The sequence below is a fragment of the Miniopterus natalensis genome, chromosome 6 (assembly GCF_054644295.1).
Source record: "Miniopterus natalensis isolate mMinNat1 chromosome 6, mMinNat1.hap1, whole genome shotgun sequence".
NCBI classification, from domain to species: Eukaryota; Metazoa; Chordata; class Mammalia; order Chiroptera; family Miniopteridae; genus Miniopterus; species Miniopterus natalensis.
This window is the reverse complement of record NC_142086.1, coordinates 33,762,127-33,782,509: the sequence shown is the minus strand read 5'-3', so window position 1 is coordinate 33,782,509 and position 20,383 is coordinate 33,762,127. Positions and strand designations below refer to the sequence as shown.

Sequence of the window (20,383 nt, the reverse complement as noted above, 5' to 3'; positions counted from 1 at the left end):
AACAAATTGCAATTAGAAAAACAAATACGTTGCCAAAAATACAGATAGTATGTTCCAAAAAAGAGATAAAAGATTTTTGTCATATGCTAGCTTGGATGGACTATATTAGTAGTTCCCTTTTTAGAGTTGGTTATAGAGAATGCTCCTGGTGATTACTTCTAGAGTAGTTATATACCCAGAGACCAACTTAGATCTGCCCCAAGTAGGAATAACGTGGCTAAAGAAGTTTTGCTATGAGAGTCAATAAATTCAGCCAAATCCTAGGTCATTCCCCTCTAGCTGGTGCCTCAGTTATGACCAAGTGAGTAATGCTCAGGAATTAATGTCTTAGAAGGGCAGTCTGAGGACCCCTAAACTAGAGTAGATGTCAGTACCACCTAATAAAATCATCTACAAGTACTGTTGCTACACTGTGACTCTATATCTTGTACTTTTGTTCTTTCCCTCATTTTTTTTCTGTTTATTTCTCTTCCCCTTTTCTTTTCTACTGTTTTTTATCTTTTGTGTTGTTCTTTATTAGACCCAGTAGTGCCTACAAGTGTTATATCAATCACACACTTAGTCCCACTATCAATTTCTCATTTATTCAACCAAAGTTTCAGAAACTTAGTGGAACTGTAGTAGCCATAAAGACCCAAAAAAGATGTACTCTATTTCACACATCTTCCCTTGGCTCCCAGAATTTATATTTACACCACTTACTAGTTGTGTGGCTGGGGCAAGCTACTATACCTCTCTCTTCTCCTTTTCTCATCTATGGAATGGGACTAATTTTATTACTTACCTCACAGAGTTGTTACAAAGCACCAAGAACAGTGTCTGACACATAGTTAATACCTAATAAATGTTAATTATTGTTATGTTTCAATATTGTTATGATATTATAATTTTCTATCATGGCCCTCTTATATTCAGTGCCTATATCAGTCTTCAGGAAAAATTTACAGAATTTCTGCATGCTTCCATCACTGAAGGGATTGTTTGTAAATATCAGCCATATATTGGTACGTGTGGATATAATCAGATTCATATAAGTGTCACTTTGGTAAATCTTCCTGGTTCTTCTCCAGGGTAAAGGTACATGGAATACGATTATAATAATAGCAATAACTGACATTTACTGAGTGTCCACTGTGTGCCAAGTGCTCTTCTGAGCACGTTACATGTATTAACTAATTTAATCCTTCCCACTACCCTGTGAGATGCAGGCACCTTCTACTACAGATGAGGAAACTGAAGTGCAGAGAAGTTTGGTAACTTGCCTCTCCTACTAAGTGGCAGATACGGTACTTGAACCTGCACCCCACGCTCTTACCTACCTGATTAGCAACAGTATAGCATACTGGTTAAAAGCACAAATTCTGAATCCAGTTTGCTTGAGTACAAATCTTGGCTCTAATTCTTATTAACTGTGGGACACAACCACTCTGTGCCTCAGTGTCCTCATCTATAAAATGGAGCTCATTATAAAACCTACCTCAAAGAATTTTTAAAAGGGTTAAATGAATTAACATATCTAAAGGACTTAGCATGGTGCCGGGAGAATTACTTAAAATATTTTGACCATTGTTTCTGTGTGCTTTTATCTATACAGTTGTGATTGATTATTCCTCTTTTTTTTTTTTTTAACATGACATAACATCATGGACATTTCCATACACCCTAAAAATTATAAACCATAACTTTAGATGGTTGTCTGTAATGCTGAAAGGTTATCATTCAATCTCCAGCTGAGTACCAGGTGGCAAAGGTGGCCTGGCTGAGCTCAGCGGGTTGGGGTCAAAACAGAGATCCAGGGTGTGGTGGAGGAATGGCGAGGCAGAGCCATGGTAGAATACGGGCAAGCGTAAGATCTGGGAACACAGACCAATGGCAAGACATGGAGTCTGCCAGTGAATCTTTTCAGAGAATAAGTGGTTGTTGAAGGAAGAAATCCAGTTCAAAGGAAAACATGGAGATCAGGGAGCAGAAATGAAGATTGAAAGAAAATTAGATTTAGAAATCTTGTGTAATTACACATTGCTGCAGGAGCACAGTCAGACCCACCTGTAGGCCGTAGCTGCTGTTACTTTTTTCAGCTGTGTGAGGGGCTCTTCTCCAGGGTATTTTATGACAGTTATTGAGGGGTAATATTTTTGTATGTTATTGAAATATTCTTAACTCTATAATAGTATTATTTTTTTAACTTTTAAGTGAATCATTAACTGTTGCTAAATTGAATTATAATAGTAGTTGAAACTGAGCTGCCAAAGAATTCTATATGTCCCATATTTCTGGGGCAATAGAAAATGTGGATGTAAATTTATATTTATTTCACTTTTCGTGTTTTTGATTAATTTTGAATCACTAAATACTTAATGCTGTTTCTTGACGGAAATTATTCTCTTTGAGTTTTCTTTTTGCTGTAAAAAAAGGAAGGCTTTATTTCACTTTGTGGAAATAAACGGAGACCACCTAAATTAGAACAAGCAAAGGCTATTTATTCAGAGCTTTCTACAGCAAGGGAGCCAGCCACTGCCACTTGCATTTGGCATAGACTCAGAGGCATGCAGGAGAATTTAGAGTGGGGAAAAAGGGGAGGCTTCAAATAAGTTCAGATGGCTAGAAATTTGGAAGCAGGCCATCTAGAAGCACGGCCTCCAGTGTGATTGGTTAGGGGAGAGTATTTGGCTTTGTCTGATTGGTTTTATGTTAGAAGTGGGAGGGGAGGGGGAAGCTGGCAGATTTTAAGTCTTGACCACTTCAGGCCAATTGCTACAGAGTTGGGCTTCCTGGACTAGTTGCTGCAGATTGTGGGTCAGAATTCTATTTTGTAAAATGGTCTGGCTGTTGTCTGTTGTCCATTTGTATACAGTCATGAACCACATAACAATGTTTTGGTCAATGACAAACTACATATATGATGGTGGTCCCATAATATTGCAATGGAGCTGAAAAAGTTCTATTGCATGACATTAATAGAGAGGAATGTTCATGCTGCATTATCTGCTTACAAGCAAATATATGACAAGAAAAAACAAAGCAAACCACCATTGGCATATTTCTGAAGAGAGTGACACCTCCTTAAGAAGAGCCTCAGGGAAGTCCTTCAGGAGATTTTTCCAGAAAAGTACTGTTATCATAGAAGATGACAGCTCCATGTGTGTTATTGTCCCCGAAGACCTTCCAGTGGGACAAGGTGGGAAGGTGGAAGACAGTGATGCTGATGATCCAGACTCTGTGTAGGCCTAGGCTAATGTATGTGTTTGTGTCTTAGTTTTTAGCAAAAAAGTTAAAAATAAATATTTAAAAAATAGAAAAAAAAAAGCTTATGGAATAAGGATTTTTATTAAAAAACATTTCTGTATAACTATACTGTGTGTTTCTGTTTTAAGCTGTGTTATTTCAAGAGTTGAAAACTTAAAAAATTAAAAAGTTCATAAAGTAAAAGTTATAGTAAGCTAAGGTTAATTTGTTATAAGAAAGAACAATATTTTTTATAAATTTAGTATAGCCTAATTGTACAGTATTTACCAAGTTTGCTTTAAAACAATATGTTGTGTTACATCAGCAGCAGCCTCATACATCTTGCTCTTGATTTAATCTCATGTTATTTTGTAAATTTAGTGTATCCTAAGTGTACAGTGTTCATAAAGTCTACAGTAGGGTACAGTAATGTCATAGGCTTTCACACTCACTCACCACTCATTCACTGACTTACGCAGAGCAACTTCCAGGCCTGTAAACTCTATTTATACCATATTTTTACTGTACCTTCTCTATGTTTGGATATGCTTACATATAGAAGTACTTGTCACTGTGTTACAGTTGCCCGCAGTATTCAGTACAGTAGCATGCTGTACAGGCTTGCAGCCCAGGAGCAGTAGGCTATACCGTATAGCCAGGTGTAGTAGGCTATGTCATCTAGGTTTGTGGAAGTGCACTCTTACGATGTTCGCATAGGATGAAATACATTTCTCAGAACATATCTCTATCATTAAGCAACGCACGGCTATATTCAGTCTTTCACCTTCACTCAGTGAACTGAGGGAAAGTGGCTTCTTAAAATAATCAATCTTATTAGTCTTTTTCAGGAGAATGATTTTTTTCGAAGGTTTTTACCATAATAGAAACCAAGGGTTTTTACCATAATAGAAACCAAGTAAACATTAATAAATATTTATTTCTCTTCCCCAGAAATAAGAGCAGAAAGTATGAAATCAGTTATCCACTAAACCTTACATAGGTATTTTTCTTCAATTATACAGTATTTAGTCTTAAAAGATTGTATAATGATTTAATATTAGGTATTTAATGCAATGAACAAATGTTCTATCATGCTTTAATGCCCTATGGATATTGTAATTAAAATTTTGATTAATGACTTAGGTTTTTCCCCCAAATTATAATTAAATGTTTCCTGCTTTGTTGTTTTAAAAGGTACTTGGCTGGGCACCTCCTTCATTTCACCAAAAAGTCTCTAGTCATTATGTAAATCTTTAGCTTCATTACAAGGGGTTTAGATAGAGATTTTTTTAAGGCTTTGGAAATACTACAGTCTCTAATTATTTCAAACCTTTGATTCACGGAACTGCTTTATTTTATATCCTTACCTATTCTTCAGTGTCTGACTTTTTCAGGCTGCAGTTGTAAAAAGAACTTTAAGCTTTAAATTTCAACTCCAAGCAATTGAATTTTGTTTTAACATAAATAAACCACACAGGTGGTGCCTTGGGTGACTCACAGCAAGAAACCTTTTGGGAAGAGTCATTGTTCTAAGGAAGAAATCATTGCAGTAGTCTTGAGCCTTTGGGCTCTCTAGGCACTTTGAGAGCTAAAACCTAAGAGGGAGGAGCGAGGCCTTCATTAATCAGCAGGTGGAATTCCATTTAAATAAACCTGGAGGGACCACAGAATTGCTGTATTAGATCTAAGCCTCTTCAAATTGGAAGCCAAATCCTGCAGAAATGTACAATGTTAGGCTTTCTCTTTTTACTATTGTAGGCAAATCTGTATCTGGAAGCAATAGAAGGTATTTTTCTCATTCCAAACCTTCTGTCATCACTGTGTTTGGATGCAGGGAAGAATGTTAATAAAATTTAGCTTTCTTAATATTTCTGACCTTAATGATTTATAAATTGTTATAGTTTGGGAATAAAGAGCATTTCTTAAGATTTGTACTCTGGTTGTTGAATAGGCTATATTGATAGGATTCTTGTATCCATGAGCAAAAGGTATAATATATTCTGTGGGCTAGGACACTGGAGTGCATTTTATGTATATATTAGTCATTAAAATGAGATTCTGTTATATGAATAATAGAGAAACTACGTTTATAATTCTTACAGATTTTCTGATAGACAGACCTTTCATTGAGAAATACAACATAATTTTTTTTTTAAATAAGGCACCAAATTTTTTTAAAAAACAGCTTTTACAATTACCAGTAACAAATGTAAATACAGGTGGCAATAAGTTGGTCTCCGTGAGGCTCCATGCAGGAGTAATAGCTCCAATTACTGTCATAAATGTTTGCAATTGTATCTATTGCTGCCAGGCAATAAATGCTTTTTAATATAGTAAGGCCATAAATGTACCTGCTGCTGTTGTTTAAACAAAATGCAATTTTCAGCAAATTTATCCTTGAAACACCTGCTATATTAAAAAAGAGGTGAATGCTATCAAAATAAACTGCCTAAATTAACTAGACACACATACATTTTTAGAGCAGCCTGCATGATTACTCAACTGCCACGTTGTCTCAGAGAATGAGGGGAAATCGTCACTGATGGACTTGTGCAGGCAAGCTTTCTTTAAAGGAGACTACACAAAACAAAATACTGTTTTGGATTTTTGTATTATTTTTAAAACATGGTGTCATTTTATGGACTTAAAGTTGTATTCACAAGGTCAATTGTGTTTTTTTCCCTTTGTAGCATATGAGTCAAGGAGAGATATCAGGGTTGTGGAAAAAATATTATGCTTAAAATTATACATATAAAAATACTGCAAAGGGTTGGAGAAAAACCCAGCCATCCTTAAGTAATTGGAAAAGATTTTTAGCTACTTTTTTAACAGTCTTGTTGAACATTCAGGATATTCTGTATTTAAAGATAGTAGATGATGCCTTCCTTCTTATTTACCCTGAGTGTGATGAATGTTTCAACTGGATCACGGAAAGGTTTCATTTATCACAGTGGAAATAGAACAAGTGTTTGTGCTTCAGAGATTACTATCAGCTCTAACTAAAGAACATCAACAGCAGTAACAGATTTTAAGGAAATAACCAATAAAGACTGCATGCTCTACATGTAAATACTGCAGAGGGAAGTTAGTAATGCCTCATAGTAGATATACCTCAAGTAGACATTTGTGATTGAGAGCAGTGAATTAATACATATTGATTATAATTAAAATTTCTACACCGCCTAAATATTTCATTATTGCAAAGTATGATTTAATGTTTTCTTTAAATTACTTAATATAAAATATGAATTGAAGCAGAAACCATTTATCATTGGACCTCCCTATAAAATGTACTTTTTAATTGGCCTGACTCATTTTTTCTGTCAACAATACTAGAGTAGTTCTCACTAACTCTGTTTTATTACAAATTTCTTATTATTTGGACAAAATTTATTCTCATAGTCCTTATTCCATTATATTTTAACTTACGCCAAGGTAAAATTTATGTCTCTTGGTTCTTTAAATACGCGGACAATTTTTATATTTTCAGTTTTTTGTTTGTTTTTTGAGTATCAGTATGAGATCAAAGTTTTGATTAGTAGGTTCTTGAAGCTGAGAGGAACTGTCAAGGTCATCCCTGTAACTGTCCCCTGTGGTTCCTCAACGTCCTGTGCAATAACTGGTCTTGGCTTGTGCCTGCCTTTCTCAGGAGGAAGGGCTGCTCCCTGTCTGCCTTGCCAGATCTCTTCTCTGGGCGTGTGACTCCTAAAGCCTGGACAGCCTCACTCAGAAGATATGTGGTCCTATAAAAGGGGTGTGGATGGAATAAGCATGAATAATAAGTCTTAGTCTCCAGAGGAAAGCCCCTTAGTAACAGATGGCAATCAGTAAAGATAATCTCTGGGCACACGTTAGAAATGTATTTAACTAATAGGTACTACTAAGAGATTATGGATCGCCAGTTTCAGTTCAGTTACAGGCAGAGATGAGAATACCAGTGATTGTCAGGATAGTCTTTGCTTGTAACTCTATGCACACTGTCTGATTTTCCTCTACAGCAAGAGGAATATCTAGAAAGCAGGAACTTTCCTGAGGAAACACGTATTTCCAGCAATCATGATTCTTACACACCCTACAACAAATACATGCATACAACACACACCACATATACATACTCAACTCTTCTTAAGTCGTATGTTTAGTTCTTTGAACATTTATAAAGAAAAATGCTTTCACATCACAAGTGTATGCCATAGAAGTTTTTAAGCTTCTGGCAATGAAAGAAAAATGTCTCATTTAAAAATTCAGGAAAGCCCCAATCTGTAATTATCCACAACCTGATGGGCATTTTTCATTAAGAAAGTAATTCGATCTCATGAAAAAGTTATTTAATTTAATGGACAATCTCTTTTTATCTTTTTCTCTCGCACACATACATACAAATGCACAAATGTGAGCAGTGATGAAGCTGAAAATTAATAGAACTGGAAGAGATTGCAAAACTGCTAAGTGGCAAAAAGGAATACAGATAATGTTCTGTTACTAGGAAAGGGAGTGTTCTCCCCGGAGGAAGGAAATATGTACACTTCTGATATCTTTGCAGAAAGCAGGATATGTTATTGACCTGTCCCAGAAATATTTGCTTTGCTGACCTTAGACATACACCACTTCTTCTAGCAAGCTTTCTTCTCTGCCTCTTTCACTTAACCTGATTTCCTTCTATCAGATTTCTGAAGAATTTTATGGTTGACCATGGGTGGGGCATTAAAAATACCACAAGAACAACAGTATTCCACATTGAAATCTTGAGAGTAGTCTCTTCTGGACTGCAGCGCACACTTGGCCCTGCCTCTCTATCACTGCAGCTATAGTTATAATTTTAATCACTGGTTGAAACACATGAACTGTCCAGATACCCTTATAAGCAAAGACTTGCTGCCTAGCCGTAGAGAGGACGGTCAGCAGACAACCTCCAGCTGTCTGTTCCTGCAGTGGCAGAGCTGCCTAACCCAAGGTAGGCTTCCAGAGTAGCCTGCATCTGGACTTATATGGGTTAAAGTTTAGGACTATGATAAATAATGCTGCTTTGAAAATTTTTGGACATGCTCTTAGTAAACATACACTACACATTTCTACCGAAATTTCTACTAGGAGTTGACTTGCTAGGTCATAAGTATATATGTATTTCAGCTCTATCAGACCCTGCCAAATAGTTTTTGAAAGTGGTTATACAAATTTATTCTCCTCCCGGCAGTATATGAAAGTTCCATTTGCTCCACATTTGTATCAACATTCAGTACTGTTTTATTCTTTTTTATTTTTGTCATCACTGTAGGTATGTTGTGATGTCCCATTGTCATTTTAACTTGCCTGATCAGCGGTGAGGTTGAGCCCCTTCTCATATTTTTTTTTGGTATTTGGATATCCTCTGTGGTCTTTTGCTATGGGGTTATCTGCTTTTTCTTTTGCTTTATAGAAGTTCTTTTGTAACCTGAGTGTGAGTCCTTTGATATATGTATTACAAATATCTACTCTTTAGCTTCCCTTTTCACTCTTATTGGCGTATTATGATAAACAGTGGCTCAACTTTAATATACTCAAAATTATCTTTTTGAGGGGAGGAGATTATAGCTAATATTTATGTTTTATTTAAAAATCTTTGTTTACCACAGTGTTATGAAGATATCCTCTGATGTTTTCTTCTTGAATCTTTAGTTTTATCTTTTGCATTGAGTTCTGCAGTCCATCTAGCACTGATTCTTGTGTATAGCATGAGGTAGAACTTAAGATTTATTTGGTTTTCGTATGTATATGCAGTTGACTCAGTTTACACAAAAGTGAACAGTGTACTACTTTGTCATAAAAAGCAAACATATATGTGTGCATCTGTGTCTGGACACTATTTTATTACATTGGTCTATTTGTTACTTGATACTATTCAGTATGATATTTTTTAGATTCTATTTTCTGTTTATTTGTGGCTGGTATATAAAAATACAATTCTCTGCATGTGTGTGTATAGTATACACACATCTCCAGCAAACTTGCTAGATTCACTTATTCACTCTAACAATAGGCTTATAGATTCTTTTGCAGTTTCTGTATTACAATTATATTATCTGCAAATAAACAATCTTATTTCTTTCTTTACAAGCCTTAGCTCTTTTATTTCTTTTATCTTACCTGATAGATAAAGAACTCTGTATTGGAAATAAGTGGTATTAACAGGGAGAAAGCTTTCAATATTTCAATTTTGTCATTATAATGATGTCTTTATGACTTTTGTAAATATCCTTTAATAGATTAAGGAACTTCCCTTTTGTTCTAGTTTGCTATGAGTTATTATGAATGGATGTTAAGTTTTTCAAATGACTTTTTTTCTTAACCTATTGAGGTGATCATATGATTTATCTCCCTTTTTTCCTCTCTTGTTATGGTGGATTATACTGATTGATTTTTGAGTAACTAGCCTTGCATTTTGGAATAAATGCAACATAATCATGATATATTATCCTTTTGATATATTACTGGATTCATTTGCTGGTATTTTCTTGAGGATTTTTATATCTGTGTTTACAAAAGATATTGATCTGTAATTTTTCTTATGTTTTTTTTTAGGTGTCTTTGTCAGGTTTCAGTGTAATGCTATATAGGCCTCATAAAACAAGTTGGCAATTGCTTTCCCTTTTTTTCCTATTTTCTGATAGAGTATGTATAGGTTGTTATTTCTTTTTTAAATATTTGGGGAAATGCACTGATGAAATCATCTGGGTCTGCATATTTCTTCATAAGAAAGTTTTTAATTACATGTTTATCCTAAAAATGCTTTAAATTCATTGGTTCATTATACAATTTATATCCAAATACATTATTATAAAAATGCAAACATTACAGATAAAACTAAAGTCTCTCTTAACCATCACCCCTTTCCAATTTTTAGTTATACTTTACTACATTTCACGAGGAAAGTAATACGTTATGATATAGCAGATTTGAGCTCTACGACACATTTGTCTATGTGAGCCTGGGCAGTCTACTTAAAAGTACCTACGCCTCAATTTCCTCATTTTAATAGTTTTTTTAAAAGAATTACATGTGATGATGGAAAGTGCTTCTTAGCATAGTATCTGACATATACTAAACATTCCTTGAATATTAACATTGAAATTGTGATTATTAGACTTAAAAAGATTTCAGAATGAATGTGACTATTGGGGGACTACTCTGTACCCAAGCTAGGAACTAAAAAAGTTTTCTAGTAGCCAAAATTGATACCACAAAAAACTATGTACCAAAGCTCATGCCTTTTATTTATAGGAGAGCCCTCTGTAAATCCTTTGGAGCTTACATGTGCTTGTTTTAGAGATTACTCTAACAGACCTGGCTGTCCAGATTGTTTGCCACCGGAGATTAGAAGCAGCAATCTCTGTAGCATCTAGGCTGTAGCAAAACAGCCAAGCTGAGACATTTATTTAATGTGCAAGCTTGAATTGGGAGTTGTCAGAGTTTCTTGTGTTTCTCATTGAAACTGGATGACAAAGTAAGGAAATGAAAGTGGCAGTTGTATAATAGAAAATCTGTAAGTGAGAAAAAGGACATTTGATTTCCTATTTATTTTGTGATTGACAGTGTAAAAATCACACAACCTCAGTTTGTTACCCAATCTGTGAAACGGAGGTACAAGATTTTCTCCCCAGAGTGATCTTGAAAATCCCTAGAGAAAATGAATTCAGAGTTGAAACAAAGGCCTAATAAGAAAAAATGTGTTTAATCACCTTAAATGGAGGGAACCCATAAAAGCCCTTGTAAATATTTGTATATTCGCTAAAATAAGGCTGTAAAAACAGAACATTAAATTAAGATTTTGTTAGTAATTATTCATAACAGAATTGAAGAAGGAGCAGTAAGAATAGAGGAAAAAGGGTAGAGTAGGTAGCAGAAGTAACATTTTTGTGATATAAGCAATCAGGACCGTGGGCCCCTGCTCTTGGGAGCTGGAGCAGAAAGGGCCAGTAGACCCGGGAACTGCTAGTCAGTTGTGCTCTAGCATAGACTTCTCCTGAGCCCAGGAGGAAGCATCCCGGCACACACAAGGTGCCTTTTTTCTACCAAGAGGCCTTTGTCCCTCCACCTCTCCACACATAAAGGGGCTCAAACTTGTGTGAAAAACACTGACAGCTTAACATTTTACAAGTGGTAAATTAGTGATACTTATACACAGATACAAGTTCCATTTGCCATCTCCAGCTCATGTTTCAGTCTCTTTCCCTGCAGATTCAGAGGAGCTGAGTTTTCAGCTGGTGATTTAGACAAAGAAACAAAATGTCTCTGCATATGCAAAGGAAATCACCCAGGTGTTATTCTGTTAAAGTAAAACCCAAAGAGCCATATAGTCCTGCCAGTCACCTTAACAGCTGCAGGTAGATTTCATACATATTGATTTTATGGTGTGCTGTGAATCACCATCTGCAGATATATCATCACAGTTTTCCAGTTTCTGAAAAAGGGAGACTTATAATTTGGTGCTAAAGAATTTGAATTGGGGAGGGGGTTATGGTTACGTTGCCTTTGCTATCTACCTCACAAGTCACATGAGATTTTGCATGAAAGGATTTTGAAAATAGAAAGTCTGAAGAAAGGATATTCTGTGTTATTATTAGTCATCTCATTTCCATAGAGAGATGTGAAAAACTCACCTTCAATAGAAAGGAGAAGCAATGCTTCATGAACACACTTAGAGCACTTTGGGATAGGTGACTAATAAACTCCAGTGACCAATGGGGTCTCACTTGATATATAACAAACAAGAATTCTTGATTTACCTTAGATACTCTTCGGTAGTTAATTTTATCACAAAGAACAGCATCATATAATATGTGGAAGATGCACTGGTTTTGGGAGTGCTTTCCATTTTCTAGACATGAAACTTTGGGAAGGTCATTAACCTATTTGATTCTTGGATTTCCTCCTATAAAATTTGTATACATATATTCAGTTTTTCTGTATCACAACCCCCAGATTGCAGTAGTTTACAATAATAACAGCGCACATTTCATTATTTTTACTTAAGATACATGTCTGCTGATATGTGGCTCAGCTGCAGCTCTACTCCAGCTGTGTTCCATGTTTCTTATTCCCAAAATGTATTGTGTGGGAATTCAGTGCATTTGGCTTCTGATCTACCTGTGTGGCCTTGGGTGTGCCTTTTCTGTCTTCAGGCCTCTGTTTGCTTATCTGAAAAATGATAAGGGTGAGGCTAGATGCTCCGTGAGGTTCTTTGCAGCTTTCCTATAATTTTATAACTGGTATGTGTGAAGTACTCAAGGATTTTTCACTCTTTAATCACTATCATATGTTTCAAAGTTAAGAAATCAGTAGAATGGACTATTCACAAAATATTTTTCTCTTCACAAAATACTGTAGATAGCAGAGTGGAGCATCAGGGCATGCAAATGGATGTGGGTGACAGGAGTATCTTGGTTCCATCACTTACTTCAACTTGCCATAATATTTGTTCTCTTACAGTGGACATTTCACAGGTCTTAAAATTATTACCTTTAGTAATGTAAAACAAAAATTTGAAGATATCTTTTAGGAAATTAAGATGTTGGAGTGGGCTTCAAATATGCACACTAATTCAGATCAGTCTAGTAGTAGTACAAAATATCTCAAAATATATGAACTCTAAAAATCATTATAGACTTCCTTTCTTAAGATAGAGACTCTAGAGTCTTACTGAAGAAGAGGGCCCCATTTTAACTTCCAAAGGACAAGCTAATATTTGATATATGAGACTTGAATCCAGAGTTGCTTCTGGCAAACATAATTGTTACTGCTTAAACAAGTATTCCTTTTCTAGTAATTAGATTTTTTCCCCCACTTTGATGGATAGTCATAAATATTAACCACCAGCAGTGCAGGAATAATTTATATTCAAATTGTCAGACATCACTGTGTGAACACATAAAATAATTTACATTTACTTAGAACCTTTTATCCTAAAGTGCTCTGCACGTATTTCTTTATCATCTGATTGCAAGCTATATATAGGACTCCCACCTGAAATAGGCAGCAACCAAAGTAATTTAAGTATACGGCTTCAAAAAAGTAGCAGAGAGAAGGAAATGTGGCTTTTGACTTGCTCCTGTGTGCTCTTAATGCCTGTAGGATTGGAGAATCCATGTTGACCAGATGCACCAGCACAAAAGCGGAATTGAATCTGCTCTGAAGGAGACCAAGGTATGTGCATGGACTCATCTGTGGAAAAACTATTGCGGGAGAGCCTGAAAGAAAAAGACACAGTTCTTGCTTTTGAGGAGCTTACTGATTTGAATGTACCACATTGCATTTCAACAGCCCAAACACCTAAACCAACTAAAGAAAGGTAACATTATATAAAAGCGGCATAATATATATTACATCACATATATTAGATATGTATCTGATATATATGTCAGAGAGAAACATTTCCTCATTCTTTCCTCTCTGAATCCCAAGGGATAACAGAGCGCCAGGCCAGCCAGGCCTGGAATCTGAAGCTTCCCCAGGCTTGCTGCCCTGCCAGAAATAAGGACTTTTGGAGGATACCACAAAGAAGCAAAACCGGAATGAGAATTTGTGGGTTTCAGGCTAGAGCTGTACTTAATGATCTACTTCTAATTGGAATATTCCAGCCATGTTTGAATTGTGCTAGAAGAAAGTCATGTTACTCCCTTACCTACTTTGATTGTGAACTTCACATAAAGCAGTTTCACTCACATCTATTCTAGATATGCATAGAAATGAATGAATTGACTAGCACTGCCAGGTGCTATTTTATTTTAACATTCTGTAAAATGATGAAACTATTTCTCATTGCAGACTCCTTTTGCTATTAAAAATTTCAAACTGTCTTCTTTATCACAAGTGGTTGAGAATTTGTGGGATGAATTGAGGGAGATTTAACCCATTTTAAACTATTTTTGAAAAACATATTTGTGAAATTTTTTATCTACTAAAACCCCATGGACTTTCTAGGGATTTTTGGACAAACTCCACAATGAAATTGGTAGGACTCTGGAGAAGATTGGCAGCCGAGAAAAGTACATCAACAGTCAGCTTGAACACTTGGTTCAAGAATATCGTGCAGCTCAAGCTCAGCTGAGTGAGGTAACTTAAGAATGATATCCCGGGATATATTCCAATTAATGACCCTAATCCCTAAGCTTGACACAGCACTTTTCATTGGAGAGTTGTGAAATGTGTTTCACAAACAGCAATATAATGTCCACATTTAACATTGTTGACAGCCTCTTGGAAACTGCAGTTTTAAGCAAAATGGTATATCTACAAAGCCAATTTTTTACCATAGGTTAGTTGATATGCGGAAATATGCCGTAGAAACTCAACTCTTGTTTCTCTCAGTTAGTGTGTGGTAAAATTGGTTAAGGTCATAGTTTCCAATAACCTTTCGATGGGCGACATTAAGTGAGGACTTACTGTATATGGATTCTCTGCTCCACTTTAGGAAGTCAAGTAAGGAAATAAAACTTGTCATTTCCATTTTAGAAACTATGTTTAAGTGCATTTCTTTATTTGATTTAAATAAATGAAGGCATATATTATAGGGGAACATGGCTTAGAACAGGAACAGGGTGTCAGGACACCTAGTTTTGTTTCTATCTGCTGTTAATTTACCATTGTGAGTAGGAAGATGAAGAATCCTATGCATTTATATGTGTTAGGGGGAAAAGACATCCTCACCATATGGCTTACAGCCATGTAATAAGGAGTATGAAAGCGGGACACATTCAAAGGCAAGCAGTTTAATTAATTAAATGAGCAAATTTTTAATCCTTTCAAAGTTTTAAAATTTCAACCCAAAAGTGAAACCTCAGCCTTTGAGAGCAACAGTTCTTGTCCCAGCAGTAGGGATCTGAAGGCTGTTCTTTGAGATTTATGCCCCCTCTGGCCTGACATTGAAGAGGACCAGTAAGAACACTTGCAAATGTCAGTTGAAGGCATATTTTTTCTTTCAGCAGACAAAGTTAGAAGGAGAAAAAAATGGAAATAAACTTAGGATACTTCTTTACTTTCAGAAGTTCTCAAAGACCGAGCAGAAAGTAATCTTCCCTTTTTTTATTTGTTCAGTTATTTCTTCATATACACATCTATTCATAGATATTTTTACTTTAAAATGCTATAAAAGTCTGATGAAAGCCACCCTACATCTCTCAACTTTGCTATGAAATGATTGATTGTTAGGTTAGCTCCCAAGAACGTATTGCATACTGTCATACTGTTTGTTAATCCTTATTAATTGCTGATCCCGATGCTCTATTATGATTGATTTTTTAAAACTGGTTTTCTCTGCATAGCACACAAATTAGATCGACCAAGAGCCACTCTCCTAAACTGTATAATAATGGCCGAGGACAGTTTTTATTGTGAACCATGCCCATGTGAGTTACACAGTCAGCATGTGAAGGTTAAAGCAGTTCATCATTTATAGTGCTTAGTTAAATACATGGTGCCTATTAGGGACATAAAATAGCTAGAGTTAAATGTCACTTCCACAAATGTGTTCACAAATGAAGGGCGGGTGTTGTCATAAAGTGATATATAGAAATTGCAAACACAAAGAGGTCATGTTTAAGTAATCTGCTTCTATGGTGAATTTGTCATTAAACAAAATGTTTTCTCGCTCAGGCAAGGGAGCGATACCAGCAAGGAAATGGCGGAGTGACTGAGAGGACCAAGCTGCTGTCTGAGGTACACGCTGTGTGCTGTGTGCTGTGTGCTGTGTGCCCTGGCGGACTTCTCACCTGTCAGCCGCTGGGCTGTTCAGAGCCTTGATGCTTTAATACTGATACACCCTGTGTTGTTTCAGTAATTGGTTCTGTGGCTTTGAATTCTTTTCTTTAGGAGAAAATCCCTAATTTTCTTACCAATGAATCAATTTTGTATGTATGTTCTACTTGTTTCCATAAACTACTTGAAGTTCTGTTAAGTTGAACGTAAAATCTGCTGATAATATTAGTATATTCATAACCTTCCTTAACTTTCTTAAACATGATGATTATGATTGATATATGGAAGCAGTAGGTAAGTCCCTGGTTTCAATATATACAGCAAATTTTAATGTTAGTCTGCGAGATACAAGATTTGATTTTAGTGATTATTGATAATGTGTATGTGATACTGAGTATTTCTTGGTCCACAAATTGGGAGTGGCGTGGAACCGTCTACTTCTGAGAACTTCTGGAATATTTACATATATTGTATTTCTTTTCATCGTCTTGAAAGAGATGTAAGACTTAATATCTATTCCCATTTTTCACTGAAGAGCTGAGAGAGAAAAAAATACCTTTACTAAGGTCAGTAGCCAACGTGAGACTAAAATCCAAGATTATCCTTGATTACAATCCAGTATAATTGTCACAATCTTTTCTATATAATACAGTTAAGCTTCTTTTATAGAAATTATTTGAGGAGTAAATAGTTATTTTAAAATATAAAAAATATAACTTTAAAAATATTTAGACTTTTATCCTGTGGTGCTTCTAGGCAAATTAAACATTATATAGAAATAAAGTGCTCACTGAGGTTGAGTAAATTAACACTTGAAGGGAGCCCAGGGAGCCATTCAGTTCTTTTAGAGTGGGTAGTTATCCTCAGCTGTAACATTGCAGGTGCTGGAAAAAATTAATTTGCTTTACTTGGATGAGCACCTTATTCCCGAGGAAATTTTTACTCACCAGTGTGATAAAAAATACAGCCAACTCCGTTACAATAATTATGGCTTAGTTCTAGATCATATAAAAATTTTTCAGTTTTTTAAAGATGGTATTACCTACCGATATTAACGCTACCTTGGAATTTTGTTAATAACAGTTGTATAATTTTGAGTATTATGTGGAGTACAGATAGGAACCGATATGGCAGCACAGTACGCTGCGGAGTGCATGGTTTGGACAGACCAGTTAGAATATTTTTATACATGGCCATATGGTATACACATTATTTTTAGTGTGCTATAGAGATAAAGGTGGCATATTTTCTTATAAAACTGTAATGTTAAGAGAGATATCTAGTAAACCTTTAGAAAAATCTTTATAGGATGTTTATACATTTTAATTAATAACTGATTATTAGAGACTGCAGGGTGGGTGCTGTGAGCTGACTGCAGGGTCTGGGACCACAGCGTAGTTGTTACTCCACCCTGTCGCCGCCGAGACGGCGGGGGAGGAAGCTCCCTGCCGAGTGCCGCCTTAGGAGCGCGCTCGGAAGACACGCAGCTTTGTGTGGCGGCGCACTTTATCTTACTGTTCAACTTATGCTTGACTGTTTCTTTATGTGTGTAGTATTTCTAGATTTTCTTAATACACCATTCAAAATTTTTGGAAGTTTATTAAAATTCAGTGCTCATGAAAAATTTTCTTTCGATGAAAGGTTACCGAAGAACTAGAAAAGGTAAAGCAGGAAATGGAGGAAAAAGGTAGCAGCATGACCGATGGCGGTAAGCACGCCCCGCTAAGGAGAGCGCGGGCGCGGGGAACGGGGCTAATGGCGCGGGAGGCTGCTTCTACGGCGCCTCTGCTGAGGGGAGGTAAATGGCGCCAAAGAGACCTGTGCTAGTCAGTGTGCTGTTTTCCTCATAAATCAGCGGAGAAGATCCATTTTTATTATAACTTAGGATTTTTTAATATTCAAATGGAGGGGGAAATATTTGTGCACTTTGTTGTGCCAATTTAAAAACTGTTTTGTTCTGTTTTCGTCAAATGAGCTTCATTATCCCATTTTATGTACAAAAGAGCACTAAGAGTATGCCCAAGTGACACACAGGCGGTGATCTGATGACCTCTGTTCTTTTCGTCTTCCCCAGTAGACCTGACCGGGCAGAGGTCAAATAGAGAAGAATTAATAACCCTTCAGTAATCACCCTCCATCATGAGCTAGTTATTTTGGCTTGGCGCAGTAGTGATTGCCTAAGGCCCTTCTATGCCCTAGAAAGAGATTCTAGTGGTGTATACGGAGCCATCTTTCAGAAGCGGATGGGAAGGTGTTTTGCAGTGATTGAATGAGCCCATTTTATCTCAAAGATAATTCTTTCTTTTCTTTATCTTCCACTATATCCCCTTTCCCTTCAGACAAATGTACCAACCTATAAAAAAAAATTGAAGACATCCCTAAACCACCTGTTTAGCAACTCTTTCCCTAGAAAAGGCAGGATGTTCAGCCTCAGTATTTCAAATGCTGTATCATTTCCCATCCTAATATCAGGTGGTTAAAAATGCCACAGCAGAATGGTGTGAATGTCAGTAAGTTGTTGGCTGTGTTTTTAACCCTATTTTTGGCTTAAGACAAAGTGAGAAAAATGTTATACAATTCTGTAATATGATGCTACTCGAAATAAACATTTTTATTCCATGTTATTTTCATTCTGCAGCTCCTTTGGTGAAGATTAAGCAGAGCTTAACCAAGCTGAAGCAGGAAACCGTTCAGATGGACATTAGAATCGGTGTTGTGGAGCACACATTACTCCAGTCAAAACTGAAGGAGAAGTCGAACATGACCAGGGACATGCATGCAACAATCATTCCAGAATCCACAATGGGTTCTTATTAAAACATACTGGTGTGTGGGGGTTTTTGTGCTTCTGATTAGTTGGTTTTTTATATCAAATCATATTTCACGTTGCATATTTCAAAACACAATTATCTCTCTTAAAGCATGTTCAATGCGTATTTTTATATACACACACATATTGTATCATGGTGATTATGGATGGTTAAAGCCTTTAAAATGAATATAATATTTAATAAAGGAATTAAAAATTCTCACTTTCAAAGAAGCTTTCACTAATCAGCACATGTGTTAAAGCCCCCACCGGTGGTTCATTTCTTCTTGTCCCGTGTAAGCCGGTGTAGGTGACCCATGCTTTCCATAGGCTCTGCTGCTGCTCTCACCACACGGACCTTCGACACGAGCCTGGCCGCCTTTGGTTTAGTCACTTCTGCAGAGACCACAGTGCTTCTGCACCTAGAGGCAGCCAACAATGGCAGAGGACTCTTTCCAACAACCTAAACTACCACTGCATCAGCTTTATGGTTACCTGAAATTCCATTTTTTTTAAAAAGCATAAGAAAAAACTTGAGTGTCCTTATTAACATTTGAAGTCTATTATTTATCATGAGTATTTCATGACTAAAATGATTTTATATTTTCTATGATTTAAGGCCTCCTAATAAATAAATAAATATCTCAGTCGTGTTGACTCTGTTCCTATAGTGACAAAAAGGTACATACATGTCTCAGCTCTACTTTTTTCTGTGGTATTGGGATTCGAGGGAATCAGTTTGTAGCTGAAGGAGAGACAGCAAGTCACGTGCAGATCAGCGTCCTAGTACTGGTGATGTTACTTACACACCTTACTGAGCAGCTCTAGACCGGGATTTCCAAATGGGAAAATGAGCGTTAGAGTGAGCAGATTTATGAGGGGAAGCTGGTGGAGGAGCACAAGCCAGAAGATAGCTCACGTTTCTTTCTTTAAAAGGCTCTGGTGGTAACTTCTGATAAGAATACTATGTATAGAACAACAAAAATAATAACATCTCGTACTCATTTTTTATTCTAATGTTTTCTACCTCAAGTTTTTTTCTTAGCCTTTACTTTCTGGACATGTACGCTAACACACACTCACACACACACACACACAATCTTTTTCTTTCCTTCAAACTCTAACTTTAGATAAAAGGAAATCTGTATAAACTACTCTTACTCAGAGAGTGGCAATCAGTACAATGGCAAAATAAGATAATAGGCAGTTTGAAGAAATCCAAACTTCTCCCCCTTCTTTATGGTCCCTGGGAGGGGCCTCATAGAGTGAGACCTAACTCTGGTCCCACAAGCTGACAATGATTCCCCTGGAGTTTATTTGCATAGGTACTGTCTTGGCTGAATAGATTTTTGATGAATTCAATCAATGTAGAGAACCCTTCTAGATTAATCAGAGCTCTCTATAGAATGTATTTTTGCTCAGAAGCAAAGTATGCTCTTCATTCAATGCAGACACACAGTAATCTAAGCACTCTTCCAATGAGGAGTGTGAGCAACACATTTTCACTTCCCAGAAATAATCCAGTTTACTCAGTTCTCTCTGGGTGCCCCTCTCTGTTCCTGTCAAACACTGTGAATACCTCTAATGTAGAACTTATTGTAGTGCATTAGAATCATTTTT

At 36.3% G+C, this 20,383-nt stretch overlaps 1 protein-coding gene across 2 annotated transcripts in view; it reads left to right on the top strand.

The window, feature by feature from the left end:
- Positions 1-19,410, top strand: part of IFT57 (intraflagellar transport 57) — a 47,914-nt gene extending 28,504 nt beyond the window's left edge. For both annotated transcript variants that reach the window (XM_016195659.2, XM_016195660.2), the window contains exons 7-11: positions 13,333-13,404; positions 14,182-14,313; positions 15,853-15,915; positions 17,596-17,662; positions 18,593-19,410. In XM_016195659.2, coding sequence (XP_016051145.2) covers positions 13,333-13,404; positions 14,182-14,313; positions 15,853-15,915; positions 17,596-17,662; positions 18,593-18,771 — 513 coding nt within the window. In that variant the 3' untranslated portion in view covers positions 18,772-19,410. The remainder of the gene's footprint in view (positions 1-13,332; positions 13,405-14,181; positions 14,314-15,852; positions 15,916-17,595; positions 17,663-18,592) is intronic.
- Positions 19,411-20,383: the final 973 nt, after the last annotated feature.